Genomic DNA, 23,993 nt, shown 5'->3' with positions numbered 1-23,993 from the left:
AGGGCTTCTCAAAACATCAGATGAATGATCAACTAGTAGGTCTCTGCAAACTAAGTCTGGGGTGCTTAAGAATCTTTACCTTGAACCGCCTGTATGCCCTCCCGTGACAAAAAGAAATGCCTTCTATCGAGATGCAGATATCAGGACTGGCACCAAGCAATGGTCTTTGAAATCGACCATCTCCATTGCTCTTCCAAATGAGATAGATATGGCTTCCTTGGAAAAGATTGCTTCGCTACAAAAATGCAGCGATTGGTCAAAGAAGCAACAAGTCTGACCTGTCCCAACTACAACCCCCACCCCCAGGATGCAGAATAGTAAAAAACAATTTCTTTCAATACAGGATAAACCAACAGGAGACATGCCAGAAGTTTTTTTATATTTGATATTTTTAAAGATTAAGAGGTTGTCTAATCAAGGTTAGATGCACTGAAATACTTCCACATAATGTAAAGCTAAGATAAAAAGCATGGTTAATTATAGCCCTCACTGGGGGAGAAAAGTCATCAATAGGGAACCAGCTGGCACAATTCACCATTAAAAGAGGGGGAGGGGAGGGAAGACAGCAAGAAGTTTTACACATGGAAACGCCTTCTCTAACCTTGATCCTGCCTAAAAAAGCACCACATTAGAAGCTCTATTCCCTAGAAGGAAGTCCATCAAAGACGGAAAGTGGCACCCAAGCCAAAAATAATCTGTACCTCAACTGTGGTGTTATAAAGATGTCAGAAAATACTTTTTTGGCCAGGTTTCTGTATCTCTACATTGGAAAAAGCTTCAAAGTCCAAAATCACATCTAGTAAAGTTCCTGACCCTGTAATATCAGCACACACATCAAGCAGTGCAGTCTCATCCAACAAAACAGAACTGTAGAGATATACTGCCCATCCCTTTTTGTGTACAGAAGGCCCAAATTAGCCCGAGGACTATGAACCCAATTGTAATTCTTAATGCACTGCATAATGGGCTCTTCCTCTTCCCCCCCCCCCCCCAAACCCCCTCAACACACGAGGACATTATTTGTCCTGTGAGACCAAATAGATCTTTGTTGTGTGTAGTCATGAGGACTGGGACTTTCCGTAAGATGTTTTTGGGGCCCATTTCCTTGGTTAGCAACATTGTATGCACACTGACCTAAACTGGTCTGATAAAGTCCATCCTGGCCTGTGCCTTGCCCATCAGCACTTAAGCCATTGCACATAGCCACCCGTATCTGATTGGATGAAGGGAGGAGTTGGTCACATGAATTCCCTCCATGTGACATGTGATACAATTCCTGGCATATTATGGACTCTTGCTGGAAAAATGGTTCAGGGACTAAAAGAAGCTAAACCAAGCTATGCCATCCTACACAGATGTGAGACCAAAGAGACTTTAGCCTAAGCTGTGCAGAGTGAGAGACCAAAGACATTTTAGCTGAGAGCTTTTGGACTCACTTCTGATGAATGCGATTCTGCCAGCCACGAGGTAGTTCATGCATTCAGCATTATCACTGAGCCAGCCTTCCACCGAAAACAAACCGAGAAGCAACAAAGCAGAGGCATCCTATCTACATGGTCTTGTGGAGTCAGCCTTGCTGACTCAAGATCCAGCTCCGAGTCCAGGAGGAAAAGGTGAGACCTGCCACACCGAGGGATGCGTCTGCAACCCACAGCTCAGATGAGAATGGGTTCCTTTCTACAGTCCAGGGATAGGAGTTACGGACCAAGAAAGGGATCTGGGTGTCGTCGATAATACACTGAAACCTTCTGCGGCTCGGAAAGTGAATAGAATGTTGGGTATTATTAGGAAAGGTATGGAAAACAGGTGTGAGGATGTTATAATGCCATTATATCGCTCCATTGTGCCGCATCTCAAGAAAGATATAGTGGAACTGGAAAAGGTGCAGCGAAGGGTGACTAAAATGATAGCTGGGATGGGACGACTTCCCTATGAAGAAAGACTAAGGAGGCTAGGGCTTTTCAGCTTGGAGAAGAGACAGCTGAGGGGAGACATGATAGAGGTATATAAAATAATGAGTGGCGTGGAACAGGTGGATGTGAAGCGTCTGTTCACACTTTCCAAAAATACTAGGACTAGGGGGCATGCGATGAAACTACAGTGTAGTAAATTTAAAACAAAATCGGAGAAAATTTTTCTTCACCCAACGCGTAATTAAACTCTGGAATTCGTTGCCGGAGAACGTGGTGAAGGCGGTTAGCTTGGCAGAGTTTAAAAAGGGGTTAGACGGTTTCCTAAAGGACAAGTCCATAAACTGCTACTAAATGGACTTGGGAAAAATCCACAATTCCGGGAATAACATGTATAGAATGTTTGTATGTTTGGGAAGCTCGCCAGGTGCCCTTGGCCTGGATTGGCTGCTGTCGTGGACAGGATGCTAGGCTCGATGGACCCTTGCTCTTTTCCCAGTGTGGCATTACTTATGTAGATAAGCATAATGTAATTAAAGACCTTTGGAACGTGGTTCTGTAGGTAACTAAGATCAATTATTCCTGAAACAGTTGTACAGCTATTGCTACATCATTATTCTGACAAGTACTGAAGTTTTGCAATTGCTTTTGCCTATCAATATACATATTTTTATATTACCAATAAATTGTAATATATGTTAACAGAATTTGGCATCTTATATTGCCAGTAAAACCTTCAGAACCTCTCTTTTGGGACCACATAAGGGTAAAATCATATTCCAAAACAAACACGCCAAGCCACAAGCTTACTAGGATAATTATTAGTCAGTCAGCTCATCAGTTAATTACCCTAAAAAGCCATAAAGAACTATCCCAATTCCTCTCCAATACTGGGCTCTAGCTGGTATATAATAAAAACTTTAGTAAAGGGAGTGGAAAAGGAGTTTCTACAGAACATTAGAAACGTCTGTGTAACACGTTTTAAGCACCTGCATCATAGGAAACAGTTAAAAAAAAACAAAAAAACCCCCCAGATATTTAACCTCTTACAGTTGTCCAAATTCTAGTTTAAGGTAGAAATCTACTATACCATCTGTTCCACTTTTGCGGAAAACTCTTTCCACTATTGAGAAACTACTTGAGTTTTTACCAGTAACCTCATGTAACATGACCCCCCATCCGGCAAAGCTTAAAAGATCTCCCCCGAAGTGAATCTAGTGGGACAGATGTTAGCTCATGAAAGGTGCATCCAGTACCTCAGGCTCCTTCTGCTATGACCCAGAGCCTAACTTCAGGCTTGTCTGTAGCAATGGGGCAACAACTACCTCCTCTCCCATAGAACTAAACTGCTGGGGCCTGAATTTTGACCCAGATGTCATCTCTGGAGTCTTCCCAGAGGTTCACTGGGAATGTGCACCTCTGCAGTGATGGCTAGGCTCTCTTGCTGTGGGGGTGGGGGGGGGGTTATTTACCCCCGGTCAGGGCTTTGAGGTCTACATCTCACTTGAATTGGCACCTCCCATGCCTTGCTCCACCTCAGGAACACACTTCCTCTCAGTTGCCACCAAGTACCCAGGAATCTGCAAGAGGTCTTGCTACAAACAGATCAGGGAGGTTATGGTGAACATTTCCTTTACACTTGCGATAGAAACCAACAGTCACCACACCTGCAGATTGGGAGTTGCCAGCATGTAACCCAACTCAGTTTAACAAAAACGTTGCCCCACCGGGTCAGCCAAAAAGGTCCAACTAGCACAGTATCCTGTTTCAATGGTGGCCAGTCTAGATTCCAAGATGTTGTACAATTTGATGCTTAACACTAGAGATAAGCTGTGGCTTTCCCCACAAGAGAAAAATAAAGTTAGCCTCAGCTGAGGTTTCAATTCAAATAGATGTCAAAATTTTTGAAAAATCAAGTGAACACAATTGATAGGAAATCCTTTTGTAAAGTGAAATTACTTTGTCAAAATAAACCGTTTTTATAGAGTTCTCAGTTTAGGAGAATCTTGCAATCCATGGTATTGAGTCAGATTGACTATTGCAACATCCTTCTGGGATTACCAGAAAGAGAATTAAACTCAAATTATACAGAATGTGACTGCAAAGCTGATTTTGGGAGGACGTTCTACCAACCATGCTACTCATTGCTCATTAAGCTACAATGATTACCAGAAAAGGCCGGCATACATTTTAAATTGTTGCTGTTTAAGATATTATATGGTTTAGTTCCAGAGTATCTTCAAGATACAATCTTTCTATTTTCACTCCAGGGTGTTGCGTTCTGCTCAGGAAGCTAAATTATGCATTCTATCGGTATCAATTTGTTGGAAATTACTAGACAAAGATCTTTGATTGGTAGGGCCCTGTTCTGTAGAATAAACTGCCTTGTAGTATCTGTGATATTACCTGTTTATTACACTTTTAGGAGGATTGTTAAAAGGCTCTTTTACACAATATCTGATGGGCATCTAAGATTTAAGAATGAATAGTAATTACTATGAAAGTACACCGTTATAAGAGAAATTCTCTGGTTTTCTTGATTGTGATCCACTTGAGCCATAAAAACACCAATTAGTTGATGTCTGCCCTAATCTATGGACTTTCATCCAGGAATTTGTCCAAACCTTTTTTTAAACCCAGGGACATTAAACTGCTTTACCATCTCATCCTAGAGCTTAATTATACATCGAGAAAAAACATATTCTATTTTGTTTTTAAAGTACTATGTAACTTCATGGGAGTGTCCCCTAATCATTACGCAAATACAGTTACACTAAGATTTTATAGATCTGCCACATCTCCCCTCAGACATGTCTTTTCCAAGGAGAAGAGCCCTAATCTCTTTAGTCTTTCCTCATGAGGGTTATGCATCTCCTTAAAATCATTTGTCACCCTTTTCTGTACCTTTTCCAGTTCAACGTTTTGAGATGTGACAACCAGAATTGCACATAATGCTCAGGGTGTGGTCTTCCAACAATGGCCAATCCAGGTCACCTTTACCCACATGTTTATTCGTGACTTCAAATGCAGCAGTTGGCGAGACAATACTTCCCTTGGCTGAGTCCATGTTGACTGACCCATTAAACCATGTTTGTGTTTAGCAATTTTGTTCTTTATCGCAGTTTCTACCAGAAGATTGGACTCTTCCAACTAAGTCATAATAGAGTAGTAGCCTAACGGATAGTGCTGTGGCCGGGGAACCAAGTTTAATTCCCACTGCAGCTCCTTGAGACCCTGGGCAAGTCATTTAAACCTGCACTGCCCCAGGAACAAAACTTAAGACTGTGAGCCCACTAGGGACAAAGTGCCCCAATATGTGTAAGTCACAGATTAAAGAACAAGACTAGCTGATTCTGCTCCAGAAGCTGGTCTTCAGTCAGATAGCAGCCACCATGAAATGTGTACTGAGTCATGGGCAGAGGGAAAACTGCAAAATGGTAGGGCAATCCAACAGTGGCCATTACTATTTGGGAAAACTGGGTGGGGTGGGAGAGAAATTCTACTCACAGTTGGTTAAACATACGCTTCATCTCATCAGTAATGTTCAGTGAACAGTTGACATCATCTGAGAACCTGCTGGTTTCTCCATCCTGCTCAGATATGTCTTCATCAGAAGTCAGCTTCCGTTCTTTTTTTCTGGAGACAGATCCCACCTTAAACAGTCATCAATAGTAGTTAGAATTTAAGAATGGCACAAAAGAACGCAACTATGAAGCATTTCCATGACCAAAAAGGCAAAGTGTAGGGTACAGGCATGACAGTTTGGCACACTGCAAAGCCAGCCACCTACTGCACACACTGCCCTCTACAAGATATTAATGGGCGATACATGCATGCAGATGCACGATGCAAGATCAAGCAAACTGAGGAAAAAGGTTTACAGCCAGGGGCTTGTGGACGTAATGCATTCGGAATCTTCTCACTCATGCTCAACCAAGAGCAAACATTTTTCTCATTCTGAAATGAAGTGATAAAACTAGAATCAAACAATTTCTAACTGGACAAGAGTTCTAATTAGCATCTAAAAAGGTAAATATTTAAAAGCAAAGAAATGTAGGAAAGATCAGTAGAACCTGGACACCCTCAGTTACACCTTCAGCTTTTTCTGCTTCAAGTACTCTTAACAGGATATCACAAAAATAAGTGCCTTGGCAAATAGCAAAAACGACTTTCCAGTTCACTTTGTCATCTAGTAGCAATAGTGAGCTTGTCTCCCTAAACACAAATGTTGGAGAAATTAGGTCTTACCTGGTGATTCTTTCTATTAGTCCTCTCACTATTCCAGAACCTGTATGACAGTTGTGTCCAACCAGCAAGTGGAGATAAAGAACTGAAAATTGAGCTGAGATCTCTCTTGGCATCCAGTCCAGCTCCTCAGTATTTACGTGCAGAAGTAAGGAAATAAACTAAAAACTTTAAACAACTTGCTAATCTAACACTAACTAGACAAGCAAACGTGTGGACCTCTCATCTCTGAACAACTTTTAGAGAACAGATCCTAGGAAACACCATGCAAGGTGAGACGTTAATTGACCCATTACTTCGAACCAAGCATCTCTAAAAACTTGGGTGGGCCTCTGGAATAGTGGGGAGGACTAATGGAAAGAAAATTATCAGGCAAGACATAATTTCTTCTTCCATTACATAGCTTCTCACTATTCCAGAACCTGTGGGGTGAGACTTGATATACTAAATTACAGAATAATGCAAAGTGGTTTACAAAATTAATATAAATACAAAATAATTTTGGTAAACAAAATACATCACTCAGATTGCCAGTGTGCTCCAACATTGCAAAGGATTAAAGTAACATATTTCACAGCTTCCCAAAAACAGTGGGTGGGATCCTGGCATTGCCGTCCTGAGGACTGAAGCCCCCAAACTGGCTTCTGAGCACGTCAGTGTCATCCTGTAGTGCTTGGCAAAGGTATGCAGAGTCACCCATGTCGACACCTTGCAAATACCCACTGGAGACAGTAAGGTAGTCTTCACCCAGCATGTCATTGAATGCCTTGTAGAATGAGCCCGCAAGGACTGAGGAGCCTGCTTCCTCACAAGCAAATAAGTTGATGCGATAGTCTCCTTCAGCCATCTAGCAACTGTGGGCTTGGAAGCCTTGAGAACAAGCCTCTTTACCAAAAAAACAGTCTATCCGATTTGCAACTCATGACTGATATCTAATGAGGACTCTACGCATAATAGAGAAGCTTCAAGGAACACTGAGCCTCTTTGTCCTCTCTGCAAAAGGAGGGAAGCTCCACAGATCGGCTGAGATGAAATGCTGGTACCACTTTTGGAAGAAAGGAAGGTATCATGTGCAGGGAGATTCCTGCCTCCAAAAACTGAAGAGATCCCGACGAGAGCCTGAAGCTCCAAAACCCTACGTACTGACAACAGCCAACAACGCTAACTTTAGTGAAAGATCTTTAAAAGAGGCCTTCCAGAGTGTCTGAAGAGCCCAAACAAGTAAAGTTCCATGCTGGACACTGAACGAAAGAGGCCACAAGCAGCCTACACGAAACAAATACCTGGGTGAGCAGCAAGAGATGCCTTCTGTAGTCAGCCCCTGAAATAGACCAAAGCTGCAACCTGAAATTTCAGAGAACCCAATGCCAATTATTTGATGACTTGCCTGGAGAAATGCTAGGATGTGTGTGATCTGAGCAGAGAAGGGAGAAACTCCAATACCAGCCCTCGAACATCCTCTACACATGCCATGGATGTAGAGGTTTTCTACACCCGAAGCAAGGTAGCAATGACCAAATCAGAATAATCTTTTAATCTCAAATGAATCTTTTCAATGGCCAAGACCAAAGGGGCACGGATACTCCATGAGCACTGGACCTTGCTCCAGTCGGCCATATACTTGTGACAGATGGTGAGGACACCCATCCAACAGCTGAATCAGGACTGTGCACCATGGCCTCTGTGGCCAATTGGGGACTACAAGAATTATTCAACCCCTGTGTAACATGATCCTTTTCAACACATGGCCTACAATTGGTCAAGGATGGAAGACAGTAGACGTGTGTCTGGCCAGGACTGCAGTAGGGCTATCAATCCTCATCAAGCCCAGATCTTTCCGACTACTGAAGAACTTCAGCAATTTGGCATTCACTTACTGCCATGAAGTCCAGAAGTGGAGAGCCCCATCTGTCCATTATCAGCTGAAAACCCTGGCTGGATAGTTCTCATTCTTCTGGAGACTGGGCATCTAAATGGCAAATGACATTTAATGTGAGCAAGTACAAAGTGATGCATGTGGGAAATAGGAAGCTGAACTATAGCTACATAATGTTCAATTCTGGTCACTGCATCTCAAAAAAAGATATAGTGGAACTAGAAAAGGTACAGAGAAGGGCGATGAAAATGATAAAGGGGATGGGACGACTTCCCTATGAGGAAAGGCTGAAAAGTCTAGGGCTCTTCAGCTTGGAGAAAAAAAAGACGGCTGAGGGGAGGTCTATAAATGAGTGGAGTGGAATGGGTAGATGTAAATCATTTGTTTACTCAGTCCAAAAATACTAGGACTAGGGGGCATGCAATGAAGCTATAAAGTAGTAAATTTAATATGAATCTGAGAAAATTATTCTTCACTCAACATGTAATTAAACTCTGGAATTCGTTGCCAGAGAATGTGGTAAAGGCGGTTAGCTTAGTGTGGTTTAAAAAAGGCCTGGATGGCTTCCTAAAGGAAAAGTCCATAGACCATTATTAAATTGACATGGGGAAAATCCACTACTTATTTCTGGGATAAGCAGCATAAAATGTATTGAACATTTTCAGGATCTTGCCTGGTATTTGTGACCTGGATTGGCCACTGTTGGAAACAGGATGCTGAGATTGGACCTTTGGTCTGTCCCAGTGTGGCAATACTTACGTACATATGGATCCAGGGAGTGCCTGCTGAGAAAGTCTGCCTCCATATTCAAGGACCTATCAATGTGCGCTGTGACAAGCGGAGAATATTCTCCACCAACTCACGAGGGAGGCCGCCTCCACTGCCATTAGATGGCTGAGGGTCCAGCCTTGCTTGTTGATATAAGCCACCACCCATCTCACTGTTAGAGAAAACTTGACCAGGGCCCCTGCCAGAAAGGGAGCAAAGTCGCATAAGGCATTCCACACTGCACGGAGCTCCAAGCGATTTATCAACCACTGAGACTCCTGATACACCCAAGTGTCCTATGCAAAATGAAATTGTAATGAGCTCCCCAACCGAACTTGCTAGTGTCCACCGTCATCACCTTCCATTGTGTTATTGGAAAGGGAGCTCCAATGGTCAAATTCCTAGGTGATAACCACCATTGCATACTCTGACAACCAGCGTCCATGGAAGATGAAGGTCATAACCAGCAGCTGAGAAGAGATTCTTTTAACAGCCACATATGAACCTTTGCCCATAGCTGCCAACATTGACCCCAGAACCTGGATGCAGACCCAGACCTTGGGCCTGCCTTGACTGAAGACGAACCAGTTTCAACTGCCTGCATTCTGAGGAATATCATGCTGTGTCGAACATCATGCCGAGATACTCCAGCAGCATCTGCTATGGAGTTAGTCTACTGTTCTCAAAATTGAGAACCTAGTGACTGCAGAAAGCACACAACTGGCACCATGCTATCCAGCTAGGAAGCACAAATCAGCTCCAATTCCCTGGCGCAGAAGGAAGTCACCACCACAACCTTTGTAAAATGTTCTTGGAGACGTGGAGAGATCGAAGGGCAAAGCCCAGAATAGAAATTGATGGCCCAGCACTGCAAAACAGCAACCTGAGGTGTGACCTCACCTTGAGTATTGTGATCAATTCTGTCACCATATATTAAAAAAGATATAGCGGGAAAAGGTTCAAAGAAGAGCAACCAAAATGATAAAGGGGATGGAACTCCTCCTGTATGGAAAGGCTTAAGAGGTTAGGTCTCTTTAGCTTGCAATTTGACCCAATTTGACTGCCCCTATCGGACCGACCGTTCACTTGTCTATTAGATTGTAAGCTCTTTGAGCAGGGACTGTCTCTCTTTGTTAAATTGTACAGCGCTGCGTAACCCTAGTAGCGCTCTAGAAATGTTAAGTAGTAGTAGTAGTCTATAAAATCCCGAGTTGTGTAGAATGGGTAAAAGCAAATCTATTTTTTACTCTTTCAAGAGACTCAATGAAATTACAAGGAAATATTTTAACACAAATAGGAGGACATTTTTCACTCAAAGAATAAACAAACTCTGGAACTCACTGCTGGATGACGTGGTGACAGCAGTTAGCTGTCTGGGCTTTAAAAAAAAAAAAAAAAAAGTTTGGACATATTCCTGGAGGAAAAGTCCATAGTTTGTTATTGAGATGGACATGGGGGAAGGCACTGCTTGTCCCAGGATTAGTAGCATGAAATGTTGCTACTACTTGGGTTTCTGCCAGGTACTTGTGATCTGGATTGGCCACTGTTAAAACAGGATTTTGAGCTAGATGGCCCTTTGGTCTGACCCAGTATGGCTATTCCTATGTTCTTATGTGGGGGGGGGCGGCCATACTGGTACATGCAACTATGCCTCCTTGAGACTGAGTGGTGAGAAATTCTCCCACTCGAACTGAGGCTAGGATTGCTATGAAAGCAGGACATACAGAGGCAGCGGTTTAGACCTTTGAGATATAAGACCTGACAAAAGCTGCCTTCCTTCTTTGGGCAATGAAGTATCTGCCTTGTCCCTGCCCAGCCTGGAACTAAACAATGGCCCGGAGCACCAAAGAATCTACGGTGGCCTAAACCTCAACCGCCTTGGTTCCCTTTCAACAAGGAGACCTGAATAAGAGTGACTGGGTGGGAGCACTCCAACTTGTAATCTTCTGTAAGAATAGCCAGAACCTACTGGTCTGACATGATTTTGGCCCACTCCTCCCACCAGAGGAAGAGAAGAGTGAAGAGGAATAATTGTGAAGCTCTGGAGGCACTGGGTGCTCTAGCAGACTGAGGCTTACTGACTGAACAAAAGGAGACTGGCATGCCTGAAAGCAGGACTTCTGACCATGTTGCTGACGACCAGGCTGGTACCTTCTGCAGTCTCGTGATCAAGAGCTCCCTGAAGACAGATGACCAGAGGCTTTCAGCTTATCCTACGGCAACTGCTGTGTCTTAGTTTCCCCCTATTCTTTCATAAAGTTACCAAGATCTTCTTCAAATAGCCTCTCTTGCCCCAAAGGGCAGTTTAACTAGATGTGACTGACACTGCATCTGCCTGCCCATGCCGCAACCAGAGTTGCAGTGACAAAGACATACCATGGGCCATAACCCCTAACATGTCAAACAGCATCCACCAAGTACAACAGGTCAATGCCACTTCCAGCTAGGTGTTATGGTGCCCTTCTTGTTTTGCTGACTGCTGCACAATGTTGTTTGAAGGCCCAGAGGCCACTTCAAAAGGCTTTTTTTCACAGCGAGCATTCTAGCTTCCTATTTTGTCTTTTAGGGTAATGCCCCCTTCCACCAGCAAGGTGATCGTAGTCATTGCTGTAATAGGTCTGAAGGTCTGGCTGTATCAGGAAGGCCTTAGGACCTCTAAAGCCCCTTCATCATTGACCAAGGTGGCACTCCTGATACTGAAGCAGAAAGCTCCTAACTGGAAAGAACAGCCAGTGCCTCAGAAGAGTACAGATTTCCTCTTTATAAAACACACCTCAGTATATTATCATCCTCCTCCTCCTCAGGTAGGGAGCTCTCCCTCCTATAAGGATTCCTTCAAGAATGGCTCCTCTGAATAGACCGATAGGACAAATCAGATAAGCAGGGAGAAGCAAAGCCTCATTCTCCTGCTCCTGAGATCTAAATGAGTTTCTCAGGAGCCAGAGGGCAGTAAGTGAGAAACTGAAGCACCTTGAAGCAACTCTGTCCCTGCTTCAGTAAATAGGCCTGGTGTATGAGCAATATAAAGAGTAAGGATTTCCTCCCGCATCAAATAGAACTTGCAGCCCTTCAAGCGGTGCCGGAGAAACTTTAGTTGGACTTACCACTGCCAACTGCTTTCCCTCCCACCGCCCCCCCCCCCCCCCCCCAGCTTAATCTCCACAAATCTTACCACAGATGAGAAGGTTCAGAACTGAAACTCTGTCTTATGCTTTCCAGCAAACCTCTCTTTTTTTTGTTTGTTTTTTTTTATAAAGGTGGTTGAGCTGGAAAAGGACAGCAGTGACGGGAGGGAAGAAGTATTCGTGGGACACCACAGACAGGGATCTGAAGACCTCCAGATATGACTCTGCACTGAAGCCACCTGCAAAACTCATTTGAGGACCAGCTGATCAACTGGACAAGGAGCAAATCACTCGGAACCAGAGGCTGAAGTGTGTCCATCCACTTGCGGAGATAGAAAACATTAAGGAGCTGGACTGGATGCCAAGAGATGTCTCAGATCAGTTTTCAGTTCTCTATCTCCATCTATTGGTTCTGGAATAGTGGGAAGCTATGTAATGGAAAATTGTTTCCCCACTTCATTGACCTCACTAACCACATGTAAACTGAACAATTCAGGAAATTGCTTAAAGCTTCCCCCCCCCCCCCCCGGACCTTTGGTTAAGGGGCTGTATGGACATTTATTATTGACTGATTTGTTTTCTGTTATTTTTGTTCTTATTGGATTATGAATGTTTTTTTGTACAGAATGTGTGTTATAAATATAAACAAACTATGGAATGCCAAAGGCTAGCAGAAATTTTGAAAGCTAATGATAAATTTGAACTAGCTGGACGAAGCTGACTTCTGTCCCTCACACTTGCTTGTGTTAAACTATACTACATGAGAACACAGACCAAACCTAGTCACCTGGAATATCTTGGAAACATCTTCAGAGTTGCGCTGCTGTGCCAGATCACACAGCTTGGCTGTGATATCGATTCGCCTGCAGATATCCATATCCACCTTCATAGCTTTTTCTTGGATCTTTGTGTCGAGATCTGTCATTGGCTGCAGGAGGGGTTGGGGACAGTATTGGATTATCTGTTATAAAGCTCAAAGATCCCTTATAACTTCTGAACATTGTCTAATACTATTACCTTTATTCCACTCACAGCTTCAGGTAAGCGTTAGAGGATTAGAACCTTAGGATACACAGGATACTGACTGGCAACAACTCTTCTGCTTTGTACAATCATGAAAAACAAGTGGTCTGATCGTTTAAGCCAAGGGTCGTTAACCTAGTCCTCAGGACACACCCAGCTAGTCAGGTTTTCATGATACCCACAATGAATATGCACGATAGAATTACATACAACGGAAGTACTGCATGCTAATTTCTCATGCATATTCATTGTGAGTATCCCTGAAAACCTGTACAGGACACATCAGCCAAGGACTAGGTTGAGAACTGATGCTTTAAACCTAATTGGAACAGGGATTCCAAAATCAGTGCAAAAATCCATTTGTATACCAACACACACTTCGCTAGTAGAAAGGCACCGTATCACTCATGCAGAATAAGTGAACAGCATATGAGTTTTTTTTGGGCTAATACACCCAGCTGAGACCTTTTCATAGTGTACCAGTGTAAGCTTTTGAAAATTACCCTATAAAGTAATACTGCTTACCTCTTCTGACGACAGCAGGATATTTCCACAAATGCTGAGCTTTCTAGAGTAATGTATAATGCATGTGTCACTGCACAAGGCTATGAGGCGTATTTTCAAAGCACTTAGACTTACAAAGTTACATCACAACCTATGGAATTTTGTAAGGCTAAGTGCTTTGAAAATGAGCCCCTATATAAAATTACTAGGCAGATAAATTTGAGGTCTGATATCCTGGTGTGAAAGGACACCTGTTCCAGGTAAACTCTGCTTTCCCCGAGACGGAAGTTCTCAATTGTTTATGGACAGTAGGATATAATCTTCACAGATGGGCTAATTGGATGGACCCTGGTGCAAGGAGCTTCCACATATATCTCTTCTCTGCAAGCTTTTGAGAAGTCAATGTGCATGCACATTTTCTACTGCTGAGCAGGTATTCCTTCACTTAATATAGATAGGAGCTGAAGACAACTCCTTGGAGAAATGGGTGGCTATGTGAGGACTTATCTTGAGCCCAAGGACAAGCAGGGTAGCAAGTCCTCACAGATCAGAGCTGTACCGAATAGCATATTTTACTCTTCGGCCAAATAAGAATACAAATAACGGGCATTGAACTTTAACAAACAAAAGCAGCAACGTGAAATCAGAGATCAAGTATTTCAGTAGGATTTAGCACAGTAGAGCCCTGAATTTAAATTACTATTTAGCTAAATATGAATATTTGGTACAGCATGTTTACAGATGGCACTTCCTAGCTACAGGCTGCCTTCTGTATTTAGCTTTTTAAAAGGCAGACTGAAAAACACATTAAAATTAACCTAGAAGGGATGGAGATGGATTTATCTCCAAATATTCTGGAAGTCCAAATAGCCAAACCTATTTTTGCATCTGAAGTCTTTCTAAACAAAATGTGAATGTATGAAGATGCCTGCTGCAGCTTTGCAAGTTTCCTCCGGCGGTAGTAAATAACTTTTGTTTCAGATATAGTCTTATTGGAGAGTTACATGGACAATTTGACTGAACCCTTTGAGAGTGAAAAATTGATGTAATAAATGAAGTTCTACACAAGCTAGAAGTGGTTATGATCCTGAAAATGATAATGGACCAGAAACTTTGAATGATAAGGTGGGTGTTTATTGTGGATGATTAATGTTGAGTATTGTTTTTCCCAGAGTTCCAGGTATGACTCCTAAAGTTTTCCTCAGAAATATTTCCTTAATTATTACTTCGAAAGGGGTGAAGCCTGTGAAAACTGGGATTGCTTTAATCAGTGGGATTTGAATTAGAGACTTAAGAATATGTATTGTTAAATAATTTCTGGTTTTTAAAAGAGAGAGAATGTAATCAGATGTATTATTTCTAACTAAAATCTGGACAATATGTATGTTCTCACTGAAATGAATTGACTATACACCGTATTTGGTCTCGAAGAAGCCAACCAGATGATCAATGTGGAATAATGAATTAGATGAGTAATATCTGGGGATAATCAGGTTAATACCATGTTTTCTTTTTTTCTGTTTACTGTTTAATTGATCTCCTTGTCTTATCTCACTCTCCCTATTTTTCTTCACTTTGTGGTCTAAGAAAGAGAAAGATTGTATATAATCCATATATCTAGTTGGGATTGTTTTCTTCTTATCTTGTATTAATGTGCAGTCATCTCTGTATTACTGTTTGCAAGTGACCCTTGAAAAATTATAAATTATTTAAGAAAAAAAAAAAAAAAATCTTGGCAAGGCAGTAGAAGCTCAAAAATCTTTGGTTGAAGTTGCTGCTATTGAAGCTGCTGCTATTAAGAACATTTTAGAGTGAACTCGAAGGAGTAGCAGGAGAACTGGTGGAATTGAACCCTGACCCTCCCTGCGTTCTAACCCTCCTAAAGGGCTGGCCTACTGAAGTATGAAAGGAAGGTCTACAACAAAACTAGCCTAGAGCCTCAACCCTTATTCTCTGGGAGAAGCTGAGGCCTGGCCTCCCTCGGGTTCTTAATCTTCTCTAGATCATCTCCAAAGAAAAGTTTGCTAAGGTGTGGCTTAACAAGCAATATCTACTGACCAATTCCTGAGCCACAACGCCAGAAGCTAGCGAGTGGGGAAGTTGGATGAAGTCATATGACAAACACAACAAAAGCCACCTTGACTCCAGAAGGGCCAAGAGGAGGAGGAAGTTTCTGGACCCAGTAGAGATCTGCATGGGCCACAACCATAGATTGCTTGCCACAGATAATGTCAAATAGGGGAAGAGATTTAAGGAGCAACTTGATCTTACTGTCATGGGCATTCATGAGAGCTGTACTGCCCTCCACAGGAGTAGCAGTCCTTGCTGACTTCTGATACAGCATCTACCCTAGAACTTTGAACAATCTGTCCAAACCTTGCCTGGAAAGTGGCAAGAGCTTGCTCAGTCTAATGCCTGTAAGGACCAGGTCTGGGTCTTCTCATTCAGCAAGTGAGAAAGGGGTGTATGGAGGGGGAAGCCTTAAGAGTCTTTCAGGGCCTCCAAAATCCCCTCCGAAGCAAACTACCTAGGGAATATAAAGCAGCTAGAACTTGATCAAAGACAAGAAATCATTTAATAAAATAACAAGTCTGTTAGCATAACCTCACCCAATTCCAAGGAAGAGTTCCTTGGAGGTCCTTTGTCATGAACATACTTGACATTCCCTCCAGGGAGTCCTCTACAAAGGAGGAAGGGGGAATGTTTGAAGGACCAGGCACCTCTGTCCCACCCCCCCCCCCCCAGAACAAGGAAACTTTGAAAGGGTCCCAGGGCCCCTTGAGACTCAGACCCTGCTGCTTGGACAGCCATTGTCAACCTGGACCCCTGCCTGGAGACTACAGTGCCTATTTAAGGCACTCAAGCTGACAGCCCCCATCTCCACAAAAAGTTTACATCAAATGGAGGAGGAGGAGCAGCCTCCCCCTCCCATCCAAGCTCACTGGTGGAAGAAGCTTTCCCCTCAGACTGAGTCAAAAACATGATCTAAGGCTAAAATAGCCTCTGCTGCTGCCCAACTGCCAGTGTCTGTACCTAGCTTTGAGGGGGGGGGGGGGGGGGGGAGTTGCTGCAACTCAGGAAAGACCAGAGATATGGCAACACTCCCATCACATACTGGGCAAAACAAGCCTGATGTGGTACTCTTAGAAACAGAAAAATGAAGGCAGATAAAGACCATATGTCCTATCCAGTCTGCTCATCCATGCCATCTACTATCCCCCTTCCTCTGAGATCCTATGTACTTGCCCCAAGCTTGCTTGAATTCAGATACATGTGGCAAGCTTCACATTGGTAGCCAGATGGTTGGCACTACACTACAAGCAGAGAACCATGCAAACCTTCCCTGCCCCTGGAGATGAACAGTTGTCTCACGGAAGTGCCTAAAGCGGTCTGCCATTGGCCTAGACTCAGCAGGGCAAGCTAGTTTTGCTTCATCCTGCACCCCACCTGCTACAGAATTTTATTTGGGATACAGGCCCAAGAATAAAAACTTTCACCATGCCAAGCACCTCTACAGTTAGGCCACTAGGCCCTGAAGCAGCTTAGCTCTAAGACCCATCGGTTGAGACTCAACTAGGAGACTATTTCTCTACCTCAACCAAGAGATTGGCTGCTAGACCTCATCCAAAATCTAGTGTAAGGCCTGGGGAGTTTAGCCCACCAAAAACAGAATTCCTGCTGCACTGGGCCACCTGCACTATCTACTGGAGACAGAGAAATACTGAAAGGTTTCTGGCTGCACCTCTTATGGCAATATCATTGGAAAAGTTCTACCGCCATCTGCTGGTAAGGGGATATAACCCATACATCAGGGCTGGTCTAGTACGATAAGGAATCCCTAAAACTTCACACATTCATATTTTGGATGTACAACTGTTTCAGTGCACACTATCTTGTGTTGTGACAAAATCCTGCATAGATCCTACAAAAGTACTGCAATCTACCATCTGGTATACATACACACACACACACAAAAAAATCATAATCCTTTCAGCTGCACGTTTAAGGGATATAAAACCAAAATTAAAGCTTTCATAGTATGGGAAGGAATTACCAGTCTTGAGTTCAGATGCATTCTGTGGTGCAGGGACTGAATTTTAGCAGGGATGCAGTGGTTTGATTATAAGCAGCAACATTTGTTTTGAACAGGCTTCTGAACAAGCAAAGGAAAAAAGCAGTTTTGATGCATTTTCACACAGGTGCTTTTCAATGCAGCAGCATTACAAAGCATGGCTTACCAAAAGCTTGGTATGAATGGATTAGTTCAGAGAACATACATTTCACGGGCATGACTGGGAGAGGAGGGATGCATTTCTCCTCCCCCCCCCCTAAGTACTTACATCACTCATAAGGCCTTTAAACACAACCAACTCTGCTTTCAGTCTTTTTATGGTCTCATTCAGCTCATCCTGTACAGCATCAGCTTCTTGTGCCTCCTAAGCCAGGGAAGGAAAAAAAAATTTTTTTGAATCACTGTAAAGTTCAATTTTTAAAACCCCTTTAATAAAGCTCTGGTAGACGCCTGAAGCAGACTTAGTGGTCAGAGAAAAGCAAAGTATGCATGGGATGGACACAAATGACCCTGAGTGGTGGGAAAAGGAGGAAAAACACAGATGCAGCCAAATGTACACACTAGGTGAACTTGGGTTTCCTTTCTAGTCCCAAGACAAGCTTGCTAGCCAGTCTTCTGTGTGGAACTATACTGAAATCCAGATGGCCACATCAAGCAACTCATCTATCTTGCTTGAAAGATCCTCCACCTGTAAAACAAGACCGCCTACAAAGCTTGTAGCTCTCTAGTTGAGACACTTACTCTAGTAATCCTTCACACACTACATCTATTCTTTTCTACATCTGATCTTCTGCAATTTGTTGAAACCTTCCTGTTTTCAAGTGAAAGGCTGAACTATGGTGTCATTACTGGAGTTTAGCTCGTTCAGGGTTCTGTAGAGATATGCATTTGTTAGTGCTGCAAGATACAGTCTAACACGTATTAAAAACAGTGTGACGTCCAGAAGTCCCTGTGCATCTCTGCCATTTTGTATGAGCTCCATCAGGTTCCAGATCGGTGTGATATATCCCCTGGACTCCAATAGCTCAAATGCTTACCACAGTCCATTATGTCTTCCTTTTTCACCTATCACCTACTAATATTAATATGGAGCAAAAGTCAACTTACTCTCCTTATTTACCTTTGATTCAGCAATATACTCTGAGCTTTTGCTGATTTCCTACCTCGTTTCTCCACCCCTTCCCTTTGCTTTTCTTATGCCACAGTGGTAGAGGAGGGACCAGCAGTGCTGCTTGTACCACTTCCTAGCACATCAAATCACCACTGAGCTCTGGACAGTTGCATAGGGTGGGCATACAAGGCCCTCTCCCTCCAAAGAACAGGGCTCTGAATATTTGTCTTATTCTACTCACAACTAATGCATCAAAGCTAGCGAGGACATTCAAACTCCTGGTACACTTCTTGCTAGGGTTGTAACCAGAGCTGCTCCATGTAGGTTAGCACAGGCCTGGATAAAACACTCCCACAAAATGTATGAATGATTTGAAGGTTTGTTAAATTTTTTCTGCCTTGTTCGGACACATTCCTCTCCTACTCAGTGCTCCTCCTCACCATGGGGATTCTTCAGAGTGCAGCAGGGCAAACGGCACCAGGAAATAAGCCCTTATCTGGAGAAAATGTAACAGGATTCTGAACTTCAAGAAATGGCATATCATAATGCAATACAACTTCAGAGTAATTTCAAATGAGATGAGTCACTACTAGATACAAGCTATTAAACTACAAATGTGATTAGTATTCTGAACCTAAGGGGAAAGTGATCAGCCACCAAAATATTTCAATTTAAGAAGGGCTTGTGAAACATTAAGCAAAGACAGGTTAACTTCTGTTCATACCTCCTGCAGCGTTTCCACCATGGATTCAAACTTGCTTCTCTTCCCAAGCTCCTCTTCCCATCTGGAAAAGCCATTTGCACAAAGGTTACAGAATGTCCAACCAAAAACCCCAATTAAAGTTGCCAAGTTCACACTTAACCAAATGGTTGAAGTTAACCTAAGACATAAAATGCACTCGATATTCAGGTGGGGGCAATATACAGAATTAAACCACAAAACCAGAGTGAAAACCAAAAAGGGTTAACTATTAAAAATGGTCAAAACTCAACCTTGTGATAGTCTTCCCCCTCCCACTTGTTAAAGAGTACGACAGGCAGCGAATAGATATTATTGCTGCTCCCCAAATCGATTTTCCCTGTATTTCTACACTCTTCTGGCCTTTTTGAAAAGACTAATATCCCTGAGGTTCAGCAGTTCATGCTATGCAGTTACCTAGGCCTCAAACTTAACTAATTCACAATGGTGGAAGCCACAACGATCTGCTTAGAAAGAAGACGTGAGCCACATCACTTAATACAGCAATGTAACTTACTAGTTCTGTTCTACTGATCCATATTACTAATAGTTTAACTACCACACAAGGTGAAGACTGGAACATGGTTCAAAGATACAGTTAATTATTGAGCAAGTGTAAATAATTCTCACAAAAAATATGACCCAGTAAGAATACCTCAGATTTTGCAATAATTTTCTCATAACCCCTCCCTACCCAGAATTCAAAAGAATCTACTACAGCAACCCCCCCCCCCCCCCCCCCCGATTATAATTGGGTCTGTCAGAGCGGTTTGGGCAGTGGAAGTAATGGGATTTCTACTACCCTGAAAAGGATTGCATATTCCCATAAAATACTTAAATACTCTGACCGTGTATTCGCTCATGACTGCTTTACGCAGTCTGAGAACTAACAAGCTACGTGATCAGTAAGACACCCAGGATTAAGTGGATATAATAATGTAGTCTTTATTAAAACATCTCACCCAAAGTAGTACAGGCAATTAGGACAACGCTTCACACAGCAGGTGCAGTCTGTCCTCTCTCTTCAGCCTTCTGCCCTGATACCCTTCAGACTGCCCTTTTTATACTCTTCTGGCTCTATTCATCCCAATGGACCCTAGCTTTCTCACCAGAACTCTTTGGCCCTTATCAGTTGATAAGAATGACTTCACATGTTCCCAAGCCTTCCTCTAGCCCCCCTTTTGGATGTTCTCATCCTACTTGCACCTGACCTACTGCTATCTTCCATTAGCCAAAACATCTTCGCTCATGACTTCTCGCACGTGCCAGTTCCCTTATAGTTTACAGAGCAGATTCCCCCACCCCTGTTAGCTTTCTGGGAAGTCACTTCAGCTTTTGCTGCAGTGAAATGTATTTTGTGTCAGAGATCTTTGATTTTTACAGGCCTAGTTCTTAACCTGAGCCATTGGCCTGTATTTCACTGAGAGCAAGGGACAGCATATATTTCTACACCCCCCCAACAATATCCCAATCGGACAGCACGTTTACTTAACCCAAATGCACGAGCGGACTACCAAGAAAAAGCTAAGCAGCCGCTGAAGGGTATATGAACTACTTATACTATTGAACAAATCACAAACCCACTTACTGATGTCAAACTTTCCCTTTCAGTCTTTGCTTAAACAGTCTCATTTCCTTACAGCAGGCGATACGTGAACACCAATCTTTGTAATGCACTAGGTCACAGCTCAGAATGGGAATTTAAAGGACCCCCCCTTTCCTACCCACTGAGCACTTGAAGTAAAACAAAGTTGGTGACCTTACATAAAGAGCAAGATAGTCATCCAAGTTGTCAATAGTCCCAGATTTCTAGAGAATACAAAATTAAAAGCTATCTGGCTTCAACTAGGGAACAGCCACTGATGGATTCATACTCACAAATGGGGAGCAGGTGATGTCTTGATCTAAGAACTAAGGTGCAGTCCAGTCACAAAGTCCTAAATTTCACACAGACTTTGACACAATGGAGATGTACTTGAGGGGAAGGACAGTGGGTTAAAATGAAAGGAGTCAAATAGGGCACCTCTTTAAAGAAGAAAGAAAACCAATATGGTTCTCCAGATAGGTGACTGCAAAAATAAAAAGGGAAAAGGTATTCACAAAACACAAACAGCAGTAGCACATATGAGTGCTGAATAAAGTAAAGAAGACAGAAAAAGATGGAAGGCAGGTGACATGACTTCAGTGCACTTACAAGACTGATACTGATGTAGACAGATGTGGAAAACACTGAATTATTCCAACTGCTTCTGGCTGGTATTCACAGAAGAATGATAATTAAAAATGGGAACGTAGATACTGCTTCATTCACAAATGTTTATGAAAGAGAGGAGCACTAGCTTCTAGTAGACACAAAATCTACTTGCGGCTTCAGCAACAGGCACTTCATAGAGCACTGTGACCCCACATGCAGCTAAGATTACCCTGGTGCAGAGCAGAGGCATGGAAATTGTCCCAAGAAAAATATGAAAGATGCAATTTTTTGGCCTGTCAATTTGCCAAATGCACTCGGGGCAATTTTGAAACTACAGGCTGCAAGTCAATTTTCAAAAGCTCCTTGTGGAGTTCTTTGAAAGTGAAGGGGAGGTGAACAGCATATGTCTGAAACATGTATAGTACAGTGATGTGAGAAAGTTGCTCACCCTCCGGATTTCCCTTATTTTATTTAAATTTATTGGGATTTATTAACCGCCTTTATGAAGTGAATCACCAAAGGTGGTGTACAGCAGGTACAGTTTAACAAACAAGTTTTAAAGTTTGTTAACAGCATAACAATAGTAAAATGACCAAGTACAACAAATACAATAAAGGAGGTAAACTTGAAATCAGCAAATTGAAACCTAATAGGATACCATGAAACAGTATCAAAAATACACATTTAAGAGCACTAAAATTGACAGACAGACATACTACCATGTCAATGCCAGATGTAATTAAAGGGAACCAAGTAAACAGTTTAATTATTCCTTCAATTATGGAACAAAGTTATCCAATGCCCTCATCACTCAAGGGGGAAAAAAGTAATTGCCTCAAACTTAGCAGGTTGCACCATCTTTAGCAGCAAATGCAACCAAACACTTCCTATAATATCAGGCTGACATCACTGTTGAGAAATCTTAGCCCAGTATTTGTGAGGGAATTTGGGTTCATCCCTGTATGAATGAGTGACTAATCAGAGCATCGTCCCTGCAGAAGTGTCCAGGTGACAGGCAGGTGGTCAGTCTGCTTCAATTGCTTGGTTGGGTGTCAACCTTTTCCAAGAGCCATCTGACTCTCTCAGTTCTTCAAGTATCACAGGGTCATTTGACATCCAGACAGGAAGAGTGCTTCTTCCAGGGGCACGGTGGCAGAAAATTATGGTATCCAAGTTGCTCTAGCTACCTGCCCCTCAGGTATGGGACTACATGCAGGTCCTGGGCTCTATGGACGAGATTCCACATTTGCCCACTTGAGTCATTCCTTTAGGTGTCTAGGCCCATTCCACCAGGGAACAGGCTACTTCCTTTGCAGAAACCCAGGCTAATTCTATTGATGACATCTGCAGATCCGAGACTGTCTTTGGTGCACACATTCCTGAGACATTACCAATTGGATGTCTTTGCCAGGGGGACGCAGCCTTCAGTGTTTTGACCCTGGCAGTTGGGGGCCCTGTATCCCGCTCTACTTGAGGACTGCTTTGTTATGGCCCAAAAGTCTCTGGATTGATCTCTGAGATGTAATGGAAGAAAAAATTAGTTACCCAATAATTCTTTCCTTTAGTCCCAAGAGACCAACCCAGAGGCCTGCCCTCCGTAGTTGTGTTTTGGCCTGCTGGGTCCTTGGACTTCTGCATGCAGGACTTTGGATGATGGTTTGCAGATACTGAGCGCAGAACAACAAAAAAAAAGCTCCAGTAGTGATGGTGTTGCTAGAGTTGGTTGTATAGTCTACAATCCGTGTCTCAGATTGGTGCTGTGCACCTTCACCCATTGTCGCGCTTGTTTCAGGTTGCTTATGCTTTGAGTGTGGTTATTAGAGGCAGGAGATTCTCTCTTTTGGTTTCTTACTGCTTTCTAATCATGAATAGTGAGGGGGAAAGCTGCTGATGCATAGGATCCTTTTTGACAAAGCACTTCATTCTATCGCCACCTTCTGGTAAACGGGCATAACGCACAAATCTCTTGATTGGTCTCTTGCAACCAAAGGAAATAATTATCAGGTAAGAAGTAATTTTTCCTTCAAGCTGCTATAAGCCAAACTGCTCTACAGGCACTAACAGCAGCTCTGCATTTTTTTTTTTTGGGGGGGGGGGGGGGGAAGGAAGGAGAAGAGGCAGCTAAGCACCAAAGGCAGAAATGCTCATGAAGGAGTGTGATCAGAGGCAGCCACTGAAGATGGAACCAGCATCACCTGCATGGTCTAAGAACAGAAGTGCAGCCTCAGTAGGTAAGGGGAGAGCAAAAGCCTCTAATGATGGGTACTAGCTGGAAGGACAGAGACCAATTGGTGGGAGACAGGCTGAGAAGGGAAAGGAAGTAGAGGGCTCAGGGCTAATGGTGACAGATTTCGCGTGGGGGTGGGGCGAGCCTGGAAGATTAATATGTAGTCTTGCTACACAATTACTGCTACTGCAAAATCAGA

At 43.0% G+C, this 23,993-nt stretch overlaps 1 protein-coding gene across 1 annotated transcript in view; it reads right to left on the bottom strand.

Annotated features, from left to right (window-relative positions):
• The window catches only part of IFFO2 (intermediate filament family orphan 2), a 72,724-nt gene that overhangs the window by 8,776 nt on the left and 39,955 nt on the right, over nucleotides 1-23,993 (bottom strand). Inside the window, 4 exon segments of the mRNA XM_030222407.1 lie at nucleotides 5,418-5,563; nucleotides 12,712-12,852; nucleotides 17,792-17,887; nucleotides 19,359-19,419. Of these exon segments, the coding sequence (XP_030078267.1) occupies nucleotides 5,418-5,563; nucleotides 12,712-12,852; nucleotides 17,792-17,887; nucleotides 19,359-19,419 (444 nt within the window).

Source organism: Microcaecilia unicolor, chromosome 13, assembly GCF_901765095.1.
Source record: "Microcaecilia unicolor chromosome 13, aMicUni1.1, whole genome shotgun sequence".
In the NCBI taxonomy this organism is placed as follows: domain Eukaryota; kingdom Metazoa; phylum Chordata; class Amphibia; order Gymnophiona; family Siphonopidae; genus Microcaecilia; species Microcaecilia unicolor.
The sequence above is the reverse complement of the archived record's forward strand: the minus strand, read 5'-3'. Positions and strand labels throughout refer to the sequence as shown.